Raw genomic sequence first — 27,497 nt, forward strand, 5'->3', positions numbered from 1 at the left:
TTGAAAATCAGACCGCACCGAACCGATCAATATCCAAACTGAATGAAAACTGATAAAAAAATTTTATTGAGTATTAGGTTATGAATAGGTGAATTGATTATCCATTGATTTCAACATTAGTGATAATATTTCTAGTTGTAAGGGGAATTATTACAAATCAATGAGTCTGAGATTACGAATACGAAATTGTTTTGTAACAATGCTTCCATTGCTCTTCTTGTTTACTATACAAATTTAGTTGGACAATTAAATGAATGATTTGATAATAATGTTCATTTTGTGATTTCAATATTAGTTATCGATTGATTTGAATATTAAAAATTTTCTTAGAATGATTTGATTTGTAACAATGATTTCATTACAAATTCTATTTATCCATTGATTCCAATATTGCTTACTTATCCCCTTACAATTTATTCCTCTTGGTTTCGATCACAACATGAACACATCAAATTAATTTCCTTATTCCTTGTTGTTTACCTATTTGAGGGAATTGAAAGATGACTTAAAGTGTTTTTTTACTAAATCTTTCTCACTACAAGCTATGAATGTAACGTTTTGTTGTGGTTCAAGTCTAAAAATAAATTGATTTAAACCGATATCAACATGATATTGAAGAATCGAAATAACCTGAAACTATACTAAACTAAAATTGAAATAAACCGAATACTGAAACCCTTTTATTTTTTAAGGGAAAAAATATTTTAAACCCATATGAGAGGAGTGGAAAATACCTTTAGGCTGAGAGATACTTTTTCCAAGATTTTAAAGTCATACATATTATGCAGAGATTGTGATCCTATGGGGGATTGACACATGGCATATTAAACCCCATACTTAAAATGAGAATAAAGAAATCGGTTGATAAAATATAAAAAAGGAGAAAAGTTCTCTGTTTGGAGTATGGCCTACGCTAGTATTTCCATTAATCTATCTCTCTTCCCCACATGAAAAGACATTTATATCCTTTTATTAAGGAGAAGAGAGAGACACATGAGAGTACTGGCATAGGCCTCTCTCGACAAAAAACTAACTCCCATAAAAAAAACTTATCTAATATTTTTTTTTGACAAAAAACCAAAAAAATAAAAAACTATTCCAACATCTAGATACACAGGACGCATGAAATGACTACCGCACCCCCATGAAAAAGATCCCATGAAAAGGTGGAATTTCTCGAGATTAATAGTCAAGACTTACGAGACATCTATGGTTCTTTACGCTTTCCTGATCGTGCTTAATAGTCACGCGACATCCGTCGGTGCATGAGAGTTACTGTACGGTTCGCGAATCGTATGAATGTATAATTGGAATTCGTACTTCGTAGTTCACGGGCGGCCCGACCGTCGATGGACCGCTCACTTTCAGTTGACTCACTGGAGTCAAAATCCCTCTCTTTTCGACCTCCCTTCCCGATTTTAATGCGAAGCTAATTCGCAACAAGCTGCCCTTTTAGAGTCGGTTGTCCGAGTTCAACCACCGTTGAGTTCCCCTAGCTAGCACTGTCAGACAGTCAGAGTCTTCTTCACCTTCTCCTTCACCATCACCATGGAAATGTTCGGTTCTTGGGTTTTCGACTCTTACGTTTTTGGGGCCAAAGCTCCCCTTCATCGGTTTCGTGTCTGAGCTGCGTTCCGTGGCCTATCCATGTTCTATCCCCTTCTGGGCGCTCTTCTTTTTTATCATGCTCATTAACGTGAGTAATCTTTTCTTTGGATAAAATTTAATTTCTGTTGAGATCTGCGTTTGGGTTTTGGCGAACTCAAGCTGCTACTTTGTTTCATTACGCCAAGGTATGAAATTAGTATTATATCGAGAGTGCATCCGTTTCAGTTGTTTGTTTTTATCTGTACGGATAAATATGGTCTTGGTTTGAATTGCTAAGGTACGAAATTGGTAATCGAGAGAGAGGTAAGGAGCTCTCTCTCTCTCTCTCGATTACAACCGTACTTGCTTTCCTACCGTATTTGCTTTCTGGAAACAAGATAGTAAGGGATAAATACAAAAAGGTAGTGTGAGCAAATGGCCATTCAATGGGTGGTTGTACTCATCACAACATCAGCAGGTCACTTTACTGTTTCTCCCTGACAAAAGTTATTCTCTACCTTTATTCCCTCAGCTTTACCTCAAAAATTCTAAACTTTTCCGTAAATCAACATCAGGGTGGTAACGTTTCATCCCCTCTTCCACCCCCCGCAATTTCTTCTTCTCCTTTTTATAGTTTCATCTGCTTCAAGAAGAAATTTTACAATTTAGGGAACTCCCTTATGATGTATCTCAGTTGTTTTATGTGAACTCTGCATCTGGGTGTTGGTGAATTTTAGGGCCTTATTGGTTTATCTTACTAGAGAGGTAAAGGGAAATCCATAAGTTACAAATGGAACTTCCTTTCATGGTCCTATTTATAGGCCGAAAGAGAAAAGGGAAGTTTTTTAGATTTATTTACCAATAGTTCCTGTGAACTCTGCTTATGAAATTGGAGGAGGTTCTCTTTGGCTTTATTTTTTGACAAGGAAAGAAGTATTCTGTAGATAGTTTTTCGATCATTGTGAGGTTTTCATGTTTAGGAACAATTGTCTATTTGTCTGAGCTGTGCAACTTTTGTGCTAAGCAGGCTCGTCTTCCGGGAGCCTTTTAAGGTTGGCGAAGTTTCAGTCAAATCTTATTGTATTTGTACTTCAGTGTAGTGAATTGCTTTTGCTGACACATTGTTGCAGACTCGACTGAATGAGTAGATTGCTTTCTGGGAATTTTGCATGCCAAACATTGGAGTTTCTAAGGAGCCTTTTGCTGGTTACTTATAGTTTAGTTGTTTAATCAGCTAGTTTTGTTTCTATGTATTTATGTCATTTCTGGAACTACAGCAACGGATATCTGCTAATTATTACTGTATTGCTGATATGCATATACAGAATAATTTTGATATATTTGGTTGAAGGAATGGGTTTCAGGTGATATTTGAATCTATTCTCAGAATTTAGCATTGTATTCTATAGGACTTCTCTGTTTTGGGTGTACTTGGAGATGCAAAATGGAGACAAAACAAAAGATGTCAGAGTTCCGAGAGAGGCTGGATAAAACACTGGCATCTCAGAATCTTACGAATGAGGAATATATTAAGAAACTCGTCAAGAAACAACTTCTATGCTCATCACCCCAGGGCGATATTCAAAGTTGGTTAATCTTTATATTATCTTTCAAGTCTGTTTCCCTTCACCTATTCCCCATTCTCAATCAAGATAAATAAATAAATAAAGTAAAAGGTGATTTATGCTTTATCATAATGTTATTTATGTGTGGAATGTTGCTAATGAGGTGTTGTGCAGATCTCACTGAGAATCTCCTAGAGAAAAGAACCAAGGAAGTGTCAAACTTACTCAACATGTTGAGAAGTGCTTCCCAAAAGGACAGTGCTGTGTCAACAACTCATGAAAAACCACATGCTGATTGGAAGGTATGCTATCTAGTTGGAAAAAAGGTTTCCATTTTACTCTTATGTCTATCCTCCCATTGTTTTGCACAATGCACATTCAGGCAAAATATGGCTAATGAAGGCTACATGAAATGGTTGTCCAACACCTCCTTGTCCCAACTCCTGACCTTCTTTTAATTTGATCACATGATGGATCATGTCCATAGGCGTACAGTCGACCAGGAGGATTTGTCCGGGTTATTATTATTTTTGCTTCTTTTTTTGACTCTATATTCCTTAGTTTCTGTTTTATCTGTTTTTTAATTCCTGGATTCTCATGTTCTTGATGGACAATCAAGAAAATTGTTGTTGTATGATGTAAACTGTGTTGTATCTTTCAGTTATGTGAAATATTATGTACGTAATTAGATGATTAATTTTGAAAATATACTGTCAAGTAACTAATGTTATTGAATAATGCTTTTCTTTTTATGTTGACAGTTAAAAGAGGACAATGAAGAATTCCGCGTTATGTATCGAGAAGGACCGCAAGGCACTCCCTTTCATATGCTACTTGTAGAAGGCGTTGTTGATGCACCTGTTGATGTTTGTAAGTTATCATTAAAATTACCAGAAACTGTAAGTTGCATCATGCAATCTTAACTAGAAGAATTACCTTACCAATAGCTGTCTAAGATTATTATGCTGTAAATTTTGCAGGTATATGTGTTTCATGGGAGTCATCCCTATTTAAGAAATGGTGAGGATTAAACTGTGTATGGTTTTAAATAATTTATATGCTCCCAGATACTGCTTGTCGTATGTGGCAATTTGGCATTATTGTATTCTTTCTTTCTCCTTTAGCCATCTTTTATTTCTCTCCACACTCACTAGTTGATGTCGTCTCTGTTTCTGCCATGAATAAAAGGACATGAGAGCATCCCAGTGCACGAGGCTCCTGCTATTGCAGGGTCTGGGAGGGGCAAATGTACGCAGCCTTACCCCCTGGTTCACAGGAGAAGTTGTTTCCAAGTTTTGAACCCGCAATCAACAGGTTGCAATGGCACCACTTAACTGTTGCGCCTAGGCTCGCCCACTATGAATAAAAGTGTATATATATATGTATATATATATATATATATATATATATTTGGATAGGAAATGCAAAGAATTATATCATTGACCGGTCTATAAGACTTGCAAGAGATTTCTGTACAACTTCACAATTTCAATGCACAATTAAATGACATAATCAAGAGAATATTTTGTACATATAGAAGCGATCAAAGTGTGATATGACTGAATCAAGGTCCACCAGTTAGTGTCTAAATAAGATCTATGGATGCCCTCCAATCCCTTTTAAGTTAAAATCCTACTAATCAAAAGTGAAGAACTGATGTGACAATCTCAGGATTCTTTCCATGAAAATTGCACCTGAAACCTCTATTATGCAGCTGACACTGTTAAGGCTTTCTTCACTGTCAGATTCCATGGAAAAATGTCTACCTGCTTCTTCCTTAAGGTGTAGGCTGCCTCTGTATAAATAAAAATATTAATTTTTATTATCCTGTTTGCCTTAAACTGCTTTTGTTCCCCCTAGAATAGTTTCATGCAATAATTTGTGCGAGAAATCCAGGAACTGAAACCAGTTCCTGCAAATGTAGAAGAGCAAAGTGAGAAGAGAAAAGAGAGAAGAAGAGAAGAGAAGGAGAGAAGAAGAAGAGTAACCGCAAATGAGAAAAATAGTCTCACGGTTTAACTATTTCTGCAAACCGTGAGCAACCACTTTATTTATAATGTAGAGCATAATAACAATTACAGTAAAGTTAACTTATGTATAAATTACACAAGTCCTAATAAGAAAAATGTAGGAGAAAAACACTCCCCACGGTACATATAGAGAACTTTAACGCTCCCTCTCAAGCTAGAGCATAGATATCACTTATGCCCAGCTTGGAACATCCATCAAGAAAGGCTGGACGAAACAAAACTTTAGTGCACATATCACCTAGCTGACTCCTAGAGCTAACAAACGGAATCAGTTTTCTCATAACTGCATCTTGCACAAAGTGACCATCGAGCTCAATGTATTTAATCCTCTCATGAAAAGTTGGGTTACTGGCAATGTAAATTGCAACTTGATTATCACAAATCATGTTAATAAATTTACTAACCTGAAACCCAAGCTCTTGAAGAAGTGATCTCAAACACATCAACTCAGCTACAGAATAATCCATAGCTCTATACTCAACATCAACACTAGACCTTGCGGTTGTAGTCTGCTTCTTGCTCCTCCATGTGATAAGTTACAACCAAACAAGCGTACAATAACCGGTGGTAGACCTCCTATCACCTTCAGCACCAGCCCAATCTGCGTTAGAATAGCTAACCAACTCGACATGTTTATCAGGTCGATAAATGAAACCCTTCCCTAGAGCACCTTTAAGATCCCTCAAAATCCGGCAGGCTGCCTCCCAGTGAACTCTCTTAGGTGTTTCCATAAATTGACTTATGACTCCAACTCCAAATGATATGACTGGACTGGTAATTGTAAGGTAAATGAGTCTATCAACTAATCTCCTTTACTGATGCTTGTCTGCAAGCTGCTCATCATCATTTGCCCCAAATTTCTGATGTGGATTCATTGGCGTATCAACAGGATTGGATGCTAACATGCCAATCTCAGACATAAGTTTACTACATCCTTCTTCTTAGAGAGACTAATTCCCTTCTTACTCCAAATTACTTTGATCCCAAGAAAATACTGGAGGACACCCACATCTTTCATTTGAAAGTGTTGTAGATAGGATTTCGTCTTTGCAAACCAGATGAATCATTACTAGACATAATAATATCACCGACATACACAATCAATACAATCACCTTGGAGTCTCAGCGACGAACAAAAATTGAATGGTCAAAATAACACTGTGTCAATCCACATTGAGTAACAATTGAACTGAATTTGTCAAATCAGGTTCTAGGCTACTGTTTCAAACCATAAATCATATTACGAAGTTTGTAAACTTTTCCTAGCATTCTCCCTCTGAGCAACAACCTCGGGAGGTTGCTCCATGTACATCTCCTCAAGCAAATCACCATATAAAAATGCATTCTTGATATCTAGTTGATACAACGGCCGGTTAAAATTAACGGCTAAAGAGATGAGCAATGGGCGAAAAAGTCCCAACATAGTTCACACCATAGGTCTGAATATATCCCTTTGCTACCAAACTGGCCTTCAGTTGCTCAACAAAGCCATTAGGATTATACTTAATAGTATACACCCAATGACTCTTCACTAAGTCCTTACTTGGAGGTAAATCCACCAGTGTCCATATGTTGCGAGAAAGCAAAGCATCCATTTCCACATCCATAACCGACTTCCATTCAGGATGAGACTACGCCTCATGGTAGATTTTGGGAACAATATGGGCAGATAGGGACATGGCAAAACTATATAAGGAATGGGAGGTGAGAAATGGAAAGAAACTAATTGATAAGAAAGCAACCATGGACATTTGAGTACATGAGCAGATATCTATGCGGAGAGCCACTGGTAAGTTTGTAGGAGGGGAGGAAGAAACAAGAGCTCTGGGAAATAAATCAAACTATGTGGAAGGCTGTAGAGGATTACCTGCAGCAGGCCGTACAGGCTTTGGACGGCTCTGATACACTTGCAGTGGAGCTTGCTGAGTGGTAGTTGGAGAATCAAAAAGAGGAATCAATGTAGGAATAAGAGAAGAACGGACGGTCTTAGTCTCCAGTATACAACCTTTAGCAGAAAAATACGGAGTGTTCTCAAAAAAGGTAATCAACACTAACAAATTGCCATCAAGAAACTGGATCATAACAGATGCAGATCAAAGCATGAAGAACAGGGCAAAAACAGATTTCAAAAACAAAGTTACTGTTCGCGTGAACAGTGCTGTGGGTCCCAGCTTAGATCATGTGTGTCTCTATTCTAGAAGCCTTGGACAGCAAGACACTCCAGGATCGATGGGACAGCTTCTAGAAGATTGAAGGCCAGGTTTGCTTCCTTTTGTTTTTTGACATGGATCTAGTTTCTATTTTTGAAACCTTGTCAAAGTTAGAGTTTCTATTTTAGTTGCTTAGCTTTTATTTAGAATTCTCTATTTTGTTGAGTTTCTATTTCAGTCCTTTGTTTCCGTTTAGTTAGATTTAGTTTCTATTTTCGTTTGGTTTCTATTTTTGAGACTTTCTTTTTTGTGAAGCTTAGACCAAGCTATAAATAAGCCCCATCAGTTGTACTTGAATTAAGACTTGATTAATGGAATTTCTATTGCTTGCTTGCAAGTGTTTGGTCTGAGAAGACTTGTGTTCAACAACTGAGATAGCTGTGGGTGATAGGCCCAAGGCTGAGATAACCTACTATCCCTACCCCCCCTTCTTTCATATGTAAACAGAAAAAAAAAGCAGTAAAAGTTTCAGTTATTCAATTTGTTCATCCTTATTGTGTTGATCCTGGCTGCAATCAATGGAGAAGGAAGTCCAAGCAAATAATTGAGATTTTGTGGACCCCACAGAAGATAGCAAGACAAAACAGATTTTATTGCTGCCTAATAGTTTCTAATATATTTAGTTTCTATTTTAGTGTCCTTCCTTTTGTTTTAGAAGGCTGATAAATAAAGCCTTAGTAGTTTCTAATTCTAGTTAGTTTCTATTTTCAATAAGCTGCCGTTGTCACTAGTTGCTAGGTTTAGTAGTTTCTATTTCCTGCTTTCTATTTTCTACCTTCTATTTTGTAAGCTTGCCTAAGCTATTAATAGGCCTCCTATTGTAAGGAAGGATCAGAATTGGAGAATAGAGTCTGTGGCCAAGCTTGCCATCGGTTATGGGAGAAAGTCCATGTTTCAACAGCTGGGATAATTGTGGGTGAGAGACCCAGGCTGAGATAGCCACTGGTAAGTTTGTAGGAGGGGAGGAAGAAACTAGAGCTCTAGGAAATAAATCAAACTATGTGGAAGGCTGTAGAGGAGGAGCTGTGGCAGGCCGTACAGGCTTTGGATGTCTCTGAAACACTTGCAGTGGTGCTTGCTGAGTTGTAGCTGGAGAATCAAAAAGAGGAATCAACGTAGGAATAGGAGGAGAACTGACTGTCTTAGTCTCCAATATACAACCTTTAGCAGAAAACTACGGAGTATTCTCAAAAAAAGTAACTTCAACACTAACAAATTGCTGTCGAGAAACTGGATCATAACACCAATATCTTTTCTGGTCCAAGAGTAACCAAGAAAAACACACCTCATAGCCCAGGGAGATAGTTTATCAATATGTGGTTGCAATTTTTGACAAAACAAGTAATGTAGAAGTAGTTCACAAGGAACAACTCTACAGTAGGATCGATGACAGGTTGCAGCAGAACATCATAATAACAATAAAAACAGAATTAGTAACTTAGGAGGCCAGCCATGAGGAAGTAACCAAACTTGGATCGAATGATGCTTGTGTAGGGTAGAAACACTGCTGAAAATCTCACTCAATTCTGGTGGTGAGATTAAGAGATATGGAAGCAATACCAAATTAGAAGGTTAAGCCTTGCTGGCCAAACCAGCCATCAGTTTGGGCTCAAATATGGATCGCGTGGAGGTCTTGTTGAGAGGAAGCTCTTGAGCAAATTGGATGCGATTCTTATGGACAGAAGTGGAGTTATGAGATGAGAATGAAAATACAAGGTTTAGACTTAGGGTTTAATCCAGCCAGCAGAATTAGCCAGAATTGGGATCGTAGGTGGGTCTGTGCCAGGGCAGGTTGTGCACCGAATAGCTCTCCAATCAAGCAGATGGTTGCAGAGATCTGAGCCTCCAAAGGTGTAGCAGAATCTGAGTATAAAACAGAGCCGTAGGTGTGTAGCAGCCTTCCTCTTGGTTGTGTGCAGCAGCTGCAATTCTCGAATGGGATTCTTCCAGTACTTGAAGCAGTCCAGCAGTAGCAGCAACAGTAGAGAGGATCAAATGGAACAAGAGAGAAGAAGGTAGAAGAAGATAAAAGGGGGAGGGGATAAGGAATTTCGGCTCTCACAGCCAGGCCTCTCAGCCCTTCATCCACACAAGGGATAACAACATCTTTTGCACTCAAGGCAATTCTTACTTATCTTATAAAATCCGGGGGGGGGGGGTGTGTGTGTGGCTTCTAAGCGTTACATTGAATACATTGAATAGGACTCATAGCTGAGTCAAACAAAAAAATAGAAAGTAAAGGAATTAGAAGCTAATGAGAATGGCAGTCTCCTTCTAGGATTGGACTTGCCTTGCATGAATCAGAAACCTAATAAAATAGAAGGTAACAAAACTGGAAACCTCTTAACTAAGTTTCTAAACAAAAAAATAAAAACTTCTAAAAATCTTCAAATCTTCAAGATGCAGCCGGCTCCCTCTTTTAGTGGACCCCACATTAGATTCTCTAAGTCATTAATGTAATCAAGTGGTTTCCACCTTGAACTTAGTCAATCGGCCAGCAGTCTTAGCTCAAAGGATCTCAAAAGATTATGACAAATATGCCCTTCACTTAAAGACTTGAAGTCTCTAATAAATAAAACACTATTTTGCCCCAAGATTCTTCTAGGAATATTCTCACCGAGGCAAAATAAGGGGCTGTGACACTGTTCACGTGAACAGTAACGTGAAAAGTGTTTTGGCCTCTTCTTCTTCAGGTTTTGATCTACATCAACAAGTGCCTCCAAAATCTCGAGGCGGCAGAGACAAGGGGAGTGAGTTAGGAAAAACTATAGAGACAGGAGATTGGTTGGTAAGAACAGAGGGCAAAAGGAAGATTGGTTAATCAAATAACAAGCGGTTAAAACAACATCTCCCTAAAATTTTTGGAACATTTAAATGAACAATAACGACTGAACAATTTTTATTAAATGTCTATTTTTCCACTCAGTTATCCCATTCGGCTGAGGGGTATAAATGCAACTGAGGGGTATAAATGCAACTTGTTAGATGAATAATACCATTCTCAGAGCAAAAGGATGAAATTTCACGTTGACTATATTCAAGAGCATTATTAGGACGAATTTTTTTTAAAGAAACATCAAACTGAGTTTTTATTTCATTATTCCTTGAAAAAAGATAGTTACTTTAAACGATCTCTTAACAAATACAACCATGTCAAACGAAATTGATCGTCCACAAAGGTGACAAAATAAGAAAATTCTAACCTATTTTTGACATGACATGGATCCCAAATATCTGAATGAACTAAAAAAAAAATGAATTGACTCTTGGACACATGATAAGAAGGAAATGACGAACAAGGATGCTTCCCGAGTTTGCAAGCTTCACTCTCAAGACGAGACACTGACTTGCAAGTTGCAACTAGGAATCATTTGTTGAAGTTTGGACAATGACAAATGTCCCAACTGAAAATGCCATTGAAGGGGGGAAACTCTACTAGAAGTAGTGGAACCAGCTGTGGAAGACGTATCATCATCGAGATAGTACAACCCATCCTTCTCATGCTCTCCATCGATCTTCTTCTTTGTCTGAAAATCCTGAAAGACACAATAAGAAGGATGGAAGCCTAGAAGGTAACAAAACAATGTTGTGCTTTAGTGAGTGGACTCACAAATGAAAGTTTTAAACTTTAAAGGTAACTGGGGTATATGAAGAACAAAAGATAAGGACATGGAAGAAGTAGGTGAAACTTTACCATGACCAGTTACTTGGGTGGAAGACCCATTAGCAAGAATAACATGTGACGGATGACGAGTCTTATAAAAAGAGGAAAACATATTTGACTTACTAGTCATATGGTTAAAGGTACCAGACTCAATGACCCCTTGAGATTAAGTAGTAAGAAGCGCAATTGTACTTGTATAGGCCAGTGTGGTAGTGGATGACTCAAGCTATTGGACACACTTCAGTAACTGGGTGACCAGGTCTTCACGGGATAAGGAACTTGATGAGTTAGCTCTAGATGAAGTGGTAAGATTAATGTCGCCAGATGACACCATGTCAGCATTCCCATTAGACACACTGTATTGCTCAACCGTTGGGCCTACTGAGGATTACCATGTTTTTTCCCAACATGTGTCAACTGTATGATTAGGCTTGCCACAATGTGTGCATTGTCGTAAAGTTTGGTTTATCTGCTGTCCACCAGCACCACCACCTACATGGCTACGCCATGTCCACGTCTATGTCCTCCCCCTGAACCACGACCTCTTCCGGAAAGCTTGAGCCACAACCACCGCCACCACTACCAGCACCAAATGCGGAACTTTCCTTAGAAGAGGAGGAAGAATTAGCTCTGGTGTGCGAGGGAGGGACAACGTGCAACTAAATGCCTCATTTATAAAAGATACCTTTTCCCCAGCAAGTAACTAGGTTTTAACTGGCTGCAAATCCGAATTTAATCCAAACAAGAATTAAGCAACCTGAATCTCAGCTATCTGTGTCTTCAACAGTTCCAGGTCAGTAGTGAGAGGCAGATAGACATTAAGCTCCTCCCACATTCCCTCAAGGGTACTATAACACTCACCAACAGATTTGTCTCCCTGCTTGAAGTTGAAATTTTCTCATAAGGATCATAAATACGAATTCTTTCCATGAGAAAAGCTGTCATTTAAATAATCCCAAACTCTCTTAGTTGTGCTATGGAATATAACGTTTGCTACAATGGCTGGCTCTATATTATTCTACTACCAAACAAGAAGAGTACTGTTTTCACATATCCACTCATCAAAGTCTTTTACATCAGGTGGTGGTGCTTTTGATATGGATACTTTAACTTTAGTGCACACCTTAACAGCTTAGGCCCACAGTAAATAATTAGAAGCTCCATTGAGCTTAATAGAAGTAATGTGGACATTGACATTGTCCACATGAACCTTAGAGTCATTCATTGTACGAGAAAATAAATAAAAGTAGTAAATACCACCAAACTCCAAAAGAAATGCAGCCCTAGGGAAGAAGCACCAGCAAACTTCAACCAAGAATAATATAGGAACAATATGACATCAAGATAAAGCCTTGTGAGACAAGCCAGGGCAAAGGAAGCACAGCAGTAAAAAAAAAAAAAGCAGCCGTAGCCAAGAACCAACTAGATTCAAGAATTAAAATTAGAAAACCATAAGAGGACCAAACCGCAAAGAGATAATGATCATTGATTTTGCTGATCTCCTGGAGATTGATAGATATATGAAGCGATACAGGTCAGCACATTTGCTGATTATCCAACGGCTGGATCTCAATATATGGCATAGTCACCAAAATTGCAGGTAACCGAAAACTGTAGAAAAGACAGACCTGGTGGCTAAGAACAGACTATCAACCTTCCACATGATGATCACAATACCATTCATAGGATATAACAGAAGATAGAAGCACCAGTCTTTACCAACAGGCAACAACAACTGTGTACAGATAGGAGAGAGAAAAAAAATCAGCACAGGAACAGGGCAGAAATCCCATGCACAGTAGTAGATGATATTCTTCAGACGCAAGTATCAACCTTCATCAGGATACGAAACCCTAGTTCTTCATCTTGTCTCAACTAGGGTTTCACAAAGTATAAGGCAGCATAGGTGGCTGCACACCACAAAACAGAAAACCCAGAGGGCATCTCAAAACAGACGACAAGGAGAGAACAAGTACTGGCTACAGCTCTGATACCATGTAACAAATCTAGGTACTGAAACCAATACTTGTGAATGTAGAAGAGCAAAGAGAGAAGAGCAAAGAGAGAAGAGAAAAGAGAGAAAAGAGAGAAAAGAGAGAAAAGAAAGAAAAGAGAGAAGAGGAGAGAAGGAGAGAAGAAAAAAAAGAAGAGTAACCGCAAGTGAGAAAAACAGTCTCACAGACTATTTCTCCAAATCGTGAGCAACCACTTTATTTGTAATGTAGAGCATAATAACAATTACAATATAGGACATAACTTATTTGTAATTATATCTATGTCCTAATAAAAAAATTTAGGACAGAGTCACAGAAATACCCCCTATGGTACACATATAGGGAAATTTTAACAATTTGAATTGTTTAGATTTTCACTTACACTCCTCATAATGAAATTTATATTTGGTGAATTTTTATGTAAATTGAATTTCTTCTTTTCACTTCACTCTCTCCCCCCCCCCCCCAGAAAAAAAAAAAAAAAATATAAAAAGTCCCCCTGAATACACACACATGAAGTGGAAAAGAGAGATTAGTCACTAGGCTATCAGACTGCATGCAGTGTTAAAAGTTGCCTTTCTTGTTTTTTGTAGCTGAGTGATTTAATTTGCAATTGCAACAATTTCCAATTATAATTTTGTTTAGATTAAACATTTTTCCCCAGGTGGCCTCAGTTTAATATTCCAACTTTCAAAATTGTCAAATCCAATTGTTTGCAAAAGGTTCGAATTGGTGAACAGATATGTCTAGTCAGGTTTGTACTGCATTGTTTCAAATTTACCTAAGGGCTTCTTTTAAATTTTTTATACTTCCTTCATTTTGGGATCTTTATTTTTTCTTCCCTTCTTCCCCAACTATTCGGAAGAAAGGATGAAGTTTTCATGGCCACTGTCAGCTAGAGAAGCTGTTGTACACTTTATAGAGTTGGAGTTTTTTGAAGATGATCTTGTCATTGTGCTTGTAAACTCGGTACCTACTTGGCATCTCTGTTATAAGTTTACAAAATAAATTTAATTCATTCACTGAATTTAGTACTTCTGAGTGAAACTGAAGCAAAATCTGCATTGGAACTTTTCTTTCAGGTATCTGATTTACAGAGTATTGATAGAAGTACTCATGGGTTTACCAATGAGGGGATACCTGAAGAAAAGGATGTGGTTCGGATAGATGTTGTTGGAGGCTTTGCCTACCAAAAGGTGTCCTCAAATAGAAGTTACTTTCGGTGAGTTGTTCTTTTATTGGTTAACCTATGAACCATATCTGGAGGATCTTATCAGTAATATATCACTTTTATTAGAGTCAGTTTCCTGGCATTCCTAGGAAAATAAAAGTTCCAATTTTGTTTCTGCACATGCAATCAAAAAGTAGGGCTGCATGACTAACAGTGTCTTAGTGCATGAATAGCCTATCAGGTTTGGGACATTGAGGGTTATAATAATATTTTCACTTGGTTTATATGTGTAGGACCTTATCCTCTGAGCATGAAATATATGGTGACTTATTGAGGTTTCAGACCCATGTACGGGTCCTGTATCCCCAGAATTTTTTTTATAAATATGTAAAAATACCTAGATATCATAGTTGTCAAAGCAGCGGAGGGTGCCTAAGTGCATAAGTGATCAAGGCCGCCCAATTGGTATTTTAATTTTCCCCCTTTTCTAACATTATTTAGCATGCTACAGTATATAACTTATAATCTTATATCATAAAAAATCAACGTTAAGTAACATCAAGTCATCAAAAATCAATATTAAGCCACATCAAGTCATAAAAAATCAACATAGAACTAGAAGACAGTAGCCACTAAATTAGCAAGCTATTGGAAGTTTGAAACAATCAGAATATACATTTGGTTTATACTGTTCTTGGAATTGGTCATTGTCCTAGTATACCTAGTCTCACATTTGGTTTATAATGTTCTTAGAAAATATGATCTTGTCTATAAGTAATTAAACTGCTCTCAATTTAGAGAAATGTTCTTGTTCTCTAAGAAGTTTGACTGGTCAAATGATTTTAGTTTTACATGAGACTTTTTGTATTAGGTAGAGCACAAATCCAGCTTTCCAACAAATCCAAGATTGCTTAAACTGATTTATATTGAAGGAATTATGTTCCGGTCAAATCTTATTTGATTATCAAAATCGCTCTGAATGAAAATATTTTTTTTAGATATCAAAACAAATGAATATTTACCATTCTTTTGGTTTTTAGCAATGTTTTACCATATTAAGATTTATGAAATTTTTAGATTTGAGAAAAACTCGAACATTAGAAAGTTGAAAATTTTATGTACCGCCGAAAATCCAATTTTTGTTCTTGAACAGGGAGTTGACTTTTTATCCTTTTGGAATTTGTTTTTTTTAACTATTTGTATTGGATTCAAATGGGGGGGGGTATTTTCTTATTTATGAATAATATCTCAAGTAAATGAAATAACAAATATAAAATGATTTAACATAAAGGATATGGCAAAAAGAAATAATAAAAAAAGAGCTCCAGATAAAATCATTTCATATTTTTTATTTCATTTATTTTATTGATATTTTTCCATAAATAAGGGCCAAACCTGGTTCAATACCACTAAGGCGACAGTTGCCTAGACCCCAAAAAATGCCCGGACACCTAGGCGACATTTTGAGAACTATGCATCAAGATGGCTGAGAACACCTAATATCAGGAAGCAGTATGTTATATTACTAATACACTACTACTTTATCCAAAAAAATAAAATAATCTGCCTGAATTCCCTTCTTGTTGTGCAGGACAATAGCAACTATGGATATCAAATTGGAGTTTGTTCCTCCAGCACTAATTAACTTCGTCTCAAGGCAGCTTATTGGTGGTGGTTACAAGCTCTTTAAAAAGGTCATAATTACATATTTGAGATAAAACTTCTGCCAGTGACCAATCTGAGATATCTTTTCATTTGTTATTTGATTGGTATAGATGAGCGTACCCATGTATTCAACTCTTAAATAAGTACCCTAAAGGGACTGCTTATGTATTACATGATCATTGTTTTAAACCCACCATGCAATTGCATATTTGCATTATAAACATGTATATTTGAATATCTGCGACCAATGATTGGATTTGTCATTTGGTTGCTATTGGTAAGCGTACAAATGTATTCCACTCTTAAAGAAAGACCCTAGGGTGACTGATGAAGAATTACACAACTATCATCCTATGTCCTCCATGCCCTTGCACATTAACATCTCCAAGCGAATGTCTCTAAACTGCAAACTTAATATGGGTTTTAGATATCTTTTGGTTTGTCTATTGGTTGCTATTGATTGGCACAAAGTATTCTTCTCTTCAAGAAAGACCCTAAAGTAACTGAGGAAATATTACACCATCATCATCCTATGTACTACATGCCCTTGCACAGTGGACATCTTTAAGGTAACCTCTTTAACCACTTGAAACGTTTTAATGGGATAGTATCACCCTGGGGTCAAACAACCAGCAAAGATCTAGAGCCGCAGGTCAGAATGTTACTCAAATAAGAGAAGTTTCAGCAACCTGGTCAAGGAGGGTCAGATGTGGCCCAAGGTCTGGTCAAATGGCCTAGAATATGTAGCAGATATTCCAACAAAGTTGGGTATCCATCAAGCTGTCAGATTTGGATATATCAAGGGATTACCAAAATAGTAAGTTACGAAAACAGGATTCCAGATTTAGTAACCACAGGAAAACAGCAGCTAATTCAAAGCATAGTAAGTAAAATCAAAATAGAAACTGAGAATGAATTTAGTAATTGAGGGAGACAAATTAGTGAGTGAGTTTAGGAAGTAAAACCAACAGGAAAATAGAATTCAAACAATTATGGTGCTACTGCAGGACATCAAGGAAGGCAGTGAACTGTTAACCATTAAGGGAATTGATGGGATGTCTGGGAGTCTACTATAGCTCTAGAGTCTGGTCCAAAAACTTAAGAAGAAACTCAGTCAACAGTTAGTGGGAAGAATAGAACTCGAGAACAAACAGAAGAATAAAATAGCCTGCACAAGAATGAGGTACAGAGAGACGAGATGGGGGTCGAATCATAAAAGTACAATATCTCTCCGAGATCTCGGTTTGACATAGGAAAATGCCCATTTAGGTCCTTTATATGAGTGCCAGATCTCGAGATCTTGCTGGAAAATCTTGGCGTACAGACACCTATCTATGCTAGGAACCAAGACAGACAAGACAGACACTTATTTATGCCTAATATCATTTAAGTAAATGTTTTTGTATTTGTAAAACATTTACTTAGATATTATTCATAAATAAGCAAATACCCCCCTATTTGAATCCAATAAAAATAGTTAAAAAATAAAATTCCAAAAGAAAAAAAAGTCAACCCCCAGTTCAAGAACAAAATCTGGATTTTCGACGGTGGGTGCAATTTTCAACTTTCTAATGCTGGGGTTTTTCTCAAATCTAAAAATTCCATAAATCTTATTATGGTAAAACATTGCTAAAAACCAAAAGTGCGGTAAAATATTCATTTGTTTTGATGTCCAAAAAACTATTTTCATTCAGAGCGATTTTGACAGCATTCGCGCACACCGAATTAAGTTTGACTGGTACATAACTCCTTCAATATAAATCAGATTTAAGCAATCTTGGACTTGTTGGAAGCTTAAATCTGATTTATATTGAAGGAGTTATGTACCAGTCAAACTTAATTCGGTGTGCGCGAATGCTGTCAAAATCGCTCTGAATGAAAATAGTTTTTTGGACATCAAAACAAATGAATATTTTACCGCACTTTTGGTTTTTAGCAATGTTTTACCATAATAAGATTTATGGAACTTTTAGATTTGAGAAAAACCCCAGCATTAGAAAGTTGAAAATTGCACCTACCGCTGAAAATCCAGTTTTTGTTCTTGAACTAGGGGGTTGACTTTTTTTCCTTTTGGAATTTGATTTTTTAACTATTTTTATTGGATTCAAATAAGGGGGTATTTGCTTATTTATGAATAATATCTTAAGTAAATACTTAAATGATATTAGGCATAAATAAGTGTGTTTGTCCTGGTTTCTAGCATAAGTAAGTGCCTGTCCTGCTTTCCCACTAACTGAAACTCCTATTTGGACTTTGTTTTTGCAAAATCTGATAGTGCCATTGTGTTTAAATGGCCTAAGATAGGCTGAATACCAAATTTCAGACCCAAACTAGGTCTAAAACCCACCGAGATGAGGCTTCAAGTCGAGAAAAAAAAAAAGTGCACCAACTTGGCCAGATCTCGACTCGACTCGACTCGGTTTTTCAAGGGTCCGAGTTGGCACCGAGACCCGAGTTTTCGAACCTTGACAGAATCTGACCTTGAAGGAATAATAAGAAGAAGATAGGGAAAGGAAGATTGATATGGACTAGGCCTCCGACATAGAACTTGACCTGCATCTCACCAGTCTTCTTGGCATCCCATCAAGGTTGCTATTGCTTCTCACTAGAGCATCCTGCATCACAGAAAACAACAAGAATAGAGCTATGATTTGTCAAAACCGTGGGGTAGTATGATCCCATGCTCCTTAATTTATAACCTTGCAACAATACAAGAAAGTAGTAACTCTTCATGCGCAAGCTAGAGCGTTCTTGAGAAAATAAAACAGAAGGCTTCTAGACTAATAAAAAGTAGAAACTAAAGACTGGTAATTGTGAGACAGCTGTCCAGCTATTAGAAGTGATGAAAAAGAAAGAAAAGAATTACAACTTTCTAAACCCCCACACATGCTACTAATAAACCTGACCCAAGTGAAGCAAAACAAGACTGCACCGTGGGTTTATTTTAAGCCAAAAACCTGGTTAAAAAATTGGACCAAAACTGTAACCGAAAGGAGAAATCAAGCCTGGTTCTTTTTCCTGCGCATGTATTTGAGAAAGTACTTTGAATCTGCATCACATGTCTTTGGGTTTTCATCCAACACTGAAACTCATAGATCCAACTGATTGTGCAATGTGTCAGAGAAAACAAAACTGACATGAAGTTGGCTCTTTCTAGGGGGTGGAAGGCATTTTGAAGTTTACAATGGGCTGCAGATATCCACAACAATAAATTTATTTTATGGTCACACGAACTGGTTTAACTGATTATAAAATTTCAACCACACAAGTGGAGACCATGGATATGACTGTCCAGATGGAACCACAAATGCATTAGTTGGTGGTGAAAATCCCAAAAGATCTCTATGAGTTCATGTTCATGCTTTTTTTTTCTCCTATATTTTCTCTGACATTGTTTCCAAATCCTTCGGCATTCCAGATAGTAGCTTCTGCAGCCAATGGTGATGAGGATTTCAGCAAGGCCTTGGATGACAGACTCTATCTTCAGATACGGGAGGGTTTAAATCCCGCCTATAAACTCCAGAAGGCCCTAAAACCAGAGGCCCTTAAGAGTGAGAATTTTACTTCTGCTGTCCCTGAAGAACATGGAAACAGAACTCCACAGGCCAAAGAATCAGTTAACTGTCAAGTGTCTCTCAGTGATGACCTTGCAACTGAAGCTCCACGAGCAGATTTTCTAGTTCCTTGTGAGACTAGTCATGGAGAAATAGAGGAAGAAGTGATTGGACAAGACAAACACTTGGAGAGGAGTAGCCAAGGCATGAATCACTCTCCAACCAATAATTTTGCAGAACAGTGCCGTGTCAACAAGGGAAAGAAGGTTTATATCAGTCCTGAGGTGGAAAATGCTCTAAGCATATTAAATGAGGCCATATCTATGGTTCGAGAGGGTGGAATTTGTCAGCAAAGTTTGTCTCCTGGTTCCCCTGATCAAGAGTCCACAGATTTTGAAAGAGTTGTGGGGGCAGGCTCCACTTTTTCAGGAGCTGGAGCAGCTTCTTCAGGTGGTGGAATCTGCATTGAAGCACCAAAAGTGGACAACATGAATAGGTCACCAGAGGAAGCTGACGATGTCTCTGGCATATATAATACCAGGTAATGTCTGCACTTAGTAAGTTAGTACATCTGAAAGTATTCCCATCATTAATTGCCAAGATGCAATTGCATAAACTAAATGAGAGATCAGAAAAAGTCAATTGTCTATTTCAAGGACAACATTTGATATTTGGCCAGAAAGAGTTGTGAATATGTGTTGTGTATCTCTAATGTGCTTGGCTGTCACTTGGAATGAAATACTCTCATTTTGATTAGCCATAGCATCTCGGCGCTTATGGTCTCTCACAAGAAGGGGACTTATTTCTGTTTGGCGCCAAGCAAATAAGTTATACAAGTGATTTCATTTCATAGGTCCAAAAATTTAATTTTCCCTGCTTTTTATTAAGAAACCAGTATAATTAATCTTTTTGAAGCTTCACCCTTTGTATCAATTGCCATTGGAATACAGACTACAATCATGTCACTGGGTCACACCCAAACCCAGACTAAGTATTCACCTCTATTTTGTCTTTTGAAATGTATGCTGCATGTCACTATTACATATTTGTTGGATTATCAGATTTAAAACATAAATATGTCAAAATGCTGGGTTTCTTGATTTGTTTCTGTAGAAAACCTAGGACCTGTAACCAGTAACTTGAAAGAGAAGAGAAGATGGAAGAAGAATTGATTGTACTGCTTGAATTATTTAATTGATAGGTAAGCCCCTCTATTTATAATAGAGGAGAAATTACAATAGAAAGGGGAACTCCTAATCAGATTAGGAATTCCTAATCATGATAGGATTCCAAGTTACAATAGGAAAAGAACTAGAACTAACAACTCAAACTGAAACTAAGACTAACAACTCACAATAGAATTAGGACTTGACATAATTAGAAACTAGGACTCCAACTAGGACTAGGAAAATAGAAGAGACATATATCAACCAAATCACTGTTCACGTGAACACTGTCACATGAACAGTACTTCAACACTCTCCCTCAAGCTGGATTATACAAATAAGTAAAGAAAGAAGATCCAGCTTGAACTAAAAGGAAAAAAAAAAGAACTCGATAATAATGCAAACACTCCCCCTCAAGTTGGCGCATACAAGGTATCAATGCCCAACTTGAACAAAATGAGAAGAAACTAAGTTGCAGCAGAATCCAGCTTGACAGATGAATGTAGCTCCCAAATAAACCTTCAAGAACTTGAAAAAATAGATCTTCAAAACTTTGGACAGACATGATCAGCAAACCGGGACTGGAATGTCTTCCAAAAAAGGCAGCTTTCAACGATCTTCAATAGCTATCCAGTGATGAATCTCAGATTGTCATAGTGACATAAAATCTTGAAGCGAAATAACTAGAGCAGCAAGTAGCGAAAACAAACTGAATCAGGTAGCGGAAAAAACTGTATCAACCCAATCGAAAGTTCTCAAATAGGCAACAACCAAATATCTTCAATATTTCAATACTTCAATCTCCCCCTTACGACAAACTCAACCCAATAACAAAGGATACCCAATGGCAATAGTGGAAAAAACTGATCTTCTATGTTTTGCACCAATGTTCCTGCAAGTTCTGCGTTCTGCAATGTTTGCAGGTGTATTGTACATAATCCCCCCCTCACGTGTAGTACATGTGGACATAACAGAGATGATGTAAGAGATAGGGCAAAAACGTAATATACCAGAATTTTCCAAGAGGTGCTAGGGGTAATTAAAAAGGAAGGAATGGCAAAATTGTAATTTACCAGAAGTTTCCAAAGATGTTATGGGTAAATACCAAAGGTATGGGATATGAAGGGAATTAGAATTATTGATAGGGAACGGTGTTGGAAAAAAAAAGGATGGATGGCTGTAATTTGGTGGAAATCCACTTTTAAATACAATCCAAGCCAAAGGGCAAACTGATAATAAACCAGAATTTTCAAAGGTCAATTGGGTAGTCAAATAGGGGAATGTATTAAAAAGTAATGGCAGTTCCGTAAATAACTAGAATTGTCAAGGGGTTATTGAAAAATAATGAAGCAAGGGGACATGAAGGGAATTAACATTTATTAGTTGGGGAATGGTAGAATTGCAATTAAATTGAAATCCAATTATAAACCCAACTAGGCAAAAGGGTAAACTGGGAATGAAAAGTAAAATAAGGACAAGGGAGGATAAGTGAAGATGGCATAGTTGTAATTAACCAAACAGTAAAGGGGAAACCAAATAACTAAAGGATTAGTGGTTAACTACGTAAATCTAATACCATAAGAGGGTGAATAGGACTCTACTCATAATGAAAATTGGCATACTTGTCATTATGCTGAAGTACCCTTCTTCTCCACGACATAACACCCAAGGCAAACCCAAACACTTTGTTGGAACAGAGGCTTGAACACCACGGCAGTAAGATTGGGGGCGGTAACCAAAGTAGGAAGTGTCGAGGGAATCGAAGCCAACAAGAATCAACCCTTGAAACCAGATCATCAGTAGTAGCCTTAGAGAGAGAAGAGAAGAGACTTGATCGATCTTCAAAAAGGAAGAACCAGTAGAAACTCCAATCTACAGTCTCCCAATTGCTGGACAGAACTGATTCAAACATCTGGGCAGAATCGATGCAGCCATCGACCAATCCTTCAATCCAGTTAATACCAGAACAATAGCAACGGCAGTCAAAGGCGGAAAGGAGGTGGCTTCGAAGAATCGACAGCGGCAAAAGCATCGACTTGAGGTAGCAATCAGAAAATCGATTAGGGCAGATACAATCTATCAGTAGATTGAGTAGATAGCAGCAACCCGAAGACCAGGGAGATCATAAACCATAAACCAGCAGCATACATCAGCAACAAATACAGCAGCAGTGGGCATCAAACCAGAGAAAATCTTCCAAAAACACCAGTCGAGAGTCAAACATAGAAGTGATTTTGCACCACCAAATATCAGGGGGTCAGATGGGACCCCAAATACCAATCGAGTGACTTTCTTATAGAGGGCAATGATGCCGCAATAGTTGGAACAGATATGCTGGCCAAACATGGTGGAAACCAGAAATCAATGGGAAGAAAAATCTCCCAAAACAAATAGAGTATCGTCCTCTGGTATGAGGAATCGCAAGATAGCAGCCATCGGGTTTTTATCAACCAGTAGTAATGATAGCGGTAGCAGCAGTAGAAAAGACCCAGAAATCTTCCAGCAGATTCGACACAACAGCAAATAATCTTCCCTCGTCTAGAAATTGCAAGGCGGTAGAAGAACCCCTTGTTCTTCGGGGGCTGTCCTTTCGACTTATCAGAAACCACCTTTCGAAACAAAATCCATCTTCGATGATAGCAGCAACTAGAAATCGATAGAGTGACAGACGACAGCGAAGCATAAACAGTAGTGGTAATGATTGATTTTCATCAAATACTCATCTTCAGTATATGAAACCCATACAAAACCGGAAAACTAAAAACGACTCTCAAACCGGCAACTGGTTAGTGCTTTGATACCATGTAGAAAACCTAGGACCTGTAACCAGTAACTTTAAAGAGAAGAGAAGATGGAAGAAGAATTGATTGTAATGCTTGAATTATTTAATTGATAGGTAAGCCCCTTAATGTAGCCTAGGTGAAATAAATCTCACTTAGGACCAGGTTCTGTTTTAGGGTTGGCCGAATGGGCAGTTTAGGGTAACTAGGGCAAAATTAGGGTTAGGAATGGGAGATTGAGTTAGGGTTTTATTGGGTAATGGTCTGCAGAATTTTAGGAGTCTATTAGAATAGGTTTTAATGAGGTTTGAATAAGAAATAGAAATTCAGAAATATTAGGGTTAGGGTTTTGGGTTTTCAGATTTAGGATCTAAGCTGAAACTAGGGTTTAGGAGCAGATTTAGGGGCTGGGCTTTAGGTCGAGTTTTCCTAGCAGGTAGGGGGTGGTTCGGCTGGACTTTGGTGGGGTTTTGATGGCTGGTTAGGTCTAGGCAGATCTTAGGGTTTCTGGGTTTTTATGTTGAGGGAGGGATTTAGGGTTTGTAGTGGATAGGTGAGGCTGCAACTGAGACCGAGTGGGAGGGTTACTGTGATGGACCTGTGGTTAGGTTTTGAGTGTAATCTGATGAGGGAATATGGCTGTGATGAATGTAGATGAAGCTAGGGTTTGGGGAAGTCGATTAGGTTAGATGGAAGTAAGAAGAAGAGATGATAAAGTTGCAGGAAATTGCAACTCTTACTGGAACTGCAGAATTTCAGCAGCAGCAACATTGAAGAACTTGAAGGAAGAAGAAGACGAACCTCCCGATCTGCAAGATGGAAGGAGTCGCCGGATTACTCCAGCCCTAGCCCTTGATATTACTCACAAGGGGTCTTGATATGACACACAAGACAGAGAAGCAGCAGCAGTCATGGCGGCAGCAGCAAGAAGAAACAAAATTTCAAACATAATAGGTGGGGGAGCCTCCCACGATTCTACTATTTATAATAATAAAGGGGGGCCTAAAGGCCTTACAAATAATCAATCTAAAGCAATCCTAATCAGATTAGGAGTTGGGATTCCTAATCTGAATCCTAATTATAAAACACAGAATAGACTTATAATCTAAATAGGAGTATAAGTGTAAACAACTAAAACAAATAAAATAAAATACTAATCCCTCTAAAATCGTGGAGGGGAACTAAGAAGATAAACCATGAAAAAGACTGTTTTAACCCTAGGCTAAAAGAACAAACAAATAAAAAGGCTCCAACGAAAAATCAAAGAACAGCCAAATTAATCATGGTTTCGGCTTCTGCATCACCCCTCTATTTATAATAGAGGGGAAATTACAATAGAAAGGGGAACTCCTAATCAGATTAGGAATTCCTAATCATGATAGGATTCCAAGTTACAATAGGAAAAGAACTAGAACTAACAACTCAAACTGAAACTAAGATTAACAACTCACAGTAGAATTAGGACTTGACATAATTAGAAACTAGGACTCCAACTAGGACTAGGAAAATAGAAGATACACATATCAACCAAATCACTGTGCACGTGAACAGTGTCACATGAACAGTACTTCAACAGTTTCCAAGGGGATGTTTCATTGAGTCAGCCAGGCTTTTTCAAAATGCATTTATTCAGTTGGTCAAGGATGGAAGTTGGGAAGCTGTGTGCTGACAACCCTATGGGTTTCATCTGGGATTCTCTTTAGTTCCCACTTCCTAGGGAAATATCTTGGTGGAAGTGTTGCATTTCATTGCTATTGTGTTCTGAGATTATTAATAACGAAAGAGAACGCTACCTGGTCGTGTATGGTGCGCAGCCCCTGGGACACAGAGCTGCACGAAATGACTGCCGCATCCTCAGGGATTTCCGCCTTTCCATGGGGGCGTGGCGGTTATTTTGCATGGCCCTGTGTTTGGGCGCAGGGGCCGCTCGCCGCATGCAACCAGATAGCATTCTTTCTCCCTTATATTATATTATATATATGACTGGTTTAGCTGGTCAACAGGCTGGTTGACTGGCTTCAATACTGGATTTGTGTAAGAACTGGATCGACATGGCTAACACCGAGCCCTCTTTTTACTTGTCACATGGGAGCATTGAACTGAATGACATGGGCAGATTGTAATATACATGCGGCCAAGTTTGTCAATAACAATATTAACGTGTCATTCTGTTAACTTGGTTTCACCTGCCAGCTGAGTTGAATTTCTAACTTCCTTTGGTCTTGATATATTTTGCATTGAGACAAGTCTGAGATAAGAGTCCAATTTATCTAATTCACCGGTGCCTTATTGTTTTACATTTGTTTTGTTTGTTACTCCTCATTTTTCAGGGAAGCGAGACCAGGTTCTCCTATAAAAGAAGTGAACTGGAACCGGATAATACCAGTATCTCCGGGACAAAATTTCCCAATTTCAAGCAAATCTCAGGAGGTTCGGTGGACTTCTTCACAAAATGTGACAACACCAGAGGAGCCTGTGTTGGAGAACATGGCGAATGGTAATAAGGAGGTTGATGTCAATGCAAATGGCATCATTGAAAGCTGGAATGGTGAGAAAGAGAAGTTGAGGCAACAAAGAATAAAAAAATGGATCTGTTGCTTACCTTTTCCCCCCAACCACGGTTGATGGTTTTGTTCTACCCTTGGGAGATATTTGTTTATGTACCCCTGTAAGTGTCCCTAGTTATGGGGGCATATCCTTTAAAACATTATATCAAAATCCAACCACCATATCTGTCTGGATGGATCTTCTACAAGTCTATGCTGCTAAATGCCATCGACCATCTCCTTTGTTATCCACTTGGAAGGATGGTTTGATATGTGCAAATCTGAGTTCTAGAGTTTGTTGACTGTATATCAGACGTATTGGGCTTCATTTCTTCCTAACCCTAATTTAACACTAGTTGATATTTCAAATTTTTTATTCAAAGATTTGCCAAAATGGAGGCTTCTTTTGCCACACAGAGGGGCTATTGGCCTGAAATTTGCCATTCATGGGATGATGTGACAGTGCACATGTGAATCCTGTTGGGGTTGCCAAGTAAGATTCCCAGGCTCAGTTGTTATTTGTTATTTATTTATAGTTGAAGGCTTGTACTGTAATATATGGAGTCAGATTATTGTTCTGCTGCTAGTCCAGTGATCCAAGACCATAGTTGCTTTTTCATTGCAGCAAAATCTGTTTGTTTTGAGAAGGCAACTCCAGAGGAATGCTGGGTTTCTGGATTTGGATCAAAGGAGATGCTAAATTCGTTGTTAAACTGCTCTTGGATGATGATGTGTTTCCTCCATGGGATTAGTTGTGTAGATAACTCAAAACATACTACATGTAGCAGATGGACAGATTCATGGAAAATGGAAGGCTGGTTCTCAGCGTGGATTTCTGGCAGGGCTATGCTTTTAGACAAGTTTTGCCATGGCCATTGATCTTATGCCCTTGAAGAGGAGAAGCATCACTCTGTTCGTTCCAATATGCAGTATTCAAGTGGTAAGCTTACTGAAGCAAACCTATAAGATGTCTGTTCTTCTACAAGAATAACTTGAAGATACCACCAAAATGTTCCTCACTTCCTTGATACTTGAAAGCAATCTGGAGAGGGATTTTAGCAACCTAAATAAGCCACAGGTTCAAATCTGTGATTTCTTAATTCCTTTTTTACCGGTTTAGGTGTTAATAATGGTCATATGATAGACTGACTGCACATTCAAGAGTAGTATTGTGTTGTAATCGACCCACTGTTAGTGGGTTGCAACTCAGGTTGAGTCAGGTTAGGGACATCCAAAGCTGAGCATCAGTGCACCGCTCCCTTAAACTCAACCCCAGTCTAATCTGACTACTAGGAGTGTAACCTAATCCATGGACCAATACCAACTAAAATTCAATGAGCATATTTTAAACTTCCTTTTGCCTGGAAACTAAGAAACTTCAATTGCTTGCAGAAATATGTGACATTGATTACCTATGAGATTTGATTCTTCATGCCTGAAGTGGTCAGTTTGTTCAAGTATAGCTAAACCAAAGAAAAACAATCACTGAAATGAATAGAAAACCTTGTGAAATGGAATATATTATAAGACACAATGTAAATGGAGATCAAGTTGAGCTACACAGT

At 38.0% G+C, this 27,497-nt stretch overlaps 1 protein-coding gene across 5 annotated transcripts; it reads left to right on the plus strand.

Annotated features, from left to right (window-relative positions):
• The first annotated feature begins 1,482 nt into the window (after positions 1–1,482).
• On the plus strand, positions 1,483–26,011 carry LOC122662946. Of its 5 annotated transcripts, none has more exons than XM_043858652.1 (11): positions 1,483–1,552; positions 2,995–3,173; positions 3,327–3,454; positions 3,914–4,022; positions 4,133–4,172; positions 13,715–13,804; positions 13,920–14,019; positions 14,133–14,272; positions 15,813–15,915; positions 19,305–19,981; positions 25,717–26,011. In XM_043858652.1, exons 2-11 carry the CDS (start codon positions 3,032–3,034, stop codon positions 26,009–26,011), a joined length of 1,824 nt encoding a protein of 607 aa, XP_043714587.1. In that variant the 5' UTR covers positions 1,483–1,552; positions 2,995–3,031. The 5 variants fall into 5 exon arrangements, with proteins under 5 accessions (XP_043714587.1, XP_043714594.1, XP_043714600.1 ...); XM_043858659.1 differs by lacking the exon at positions 1,483–1,552 and adding an exon at positions 1,678–1,696 and having other exon boundaries at positions 2,997–3,173; XM_043858665.1 differs by lacking the exon at positions 1,483–1,552 and adding an exon at positions 2,085–2,166 and having other exon boundaries at positions 2,997–3,173.
• Positions 26,012–27,497: the final 1,486 nt, after the last annotated feature.

Source organism: Telopea speciosissima, chromosome 1 (assembly GCF_018873765.1).
Source record: "Telopea speciosissima isolate NSW1024214 ecotype Mountain lineage chromosome 1, Tspe_v1, whole genome shotgun sequence".
NCBI lineage: Eukaryota > Viridiplantae > Streptophyta > Magnoliopsida > Proteales > Proteaceae > Telopea > Telopea speciosissima.

Bases quoted from the DNA above. Each gene is read 5' to 3' on its own strand.
- LOC122662946 (XM_043858652.1), top strand. From the start codon at position 3,032: ATGGAGACAAAACAAAAGATGTCAGAGTTCCGAGAGAGGCTGGATAAA. The intron at 14,020-14,132 runs GTACCTACTTGG...CTTTTCTTTCAG, and splicing joins TCATTGTGCTTGTAAACTCG to GTATCTGATTTACAGAGTAT. The intron at 14,273-15,812 runs GTGAGTTGTTCT...CTTGTTGTGCAG, and splicing joins TCAAATAGAAGTTACTTTCG to GACAATAGCAACTATGGATA.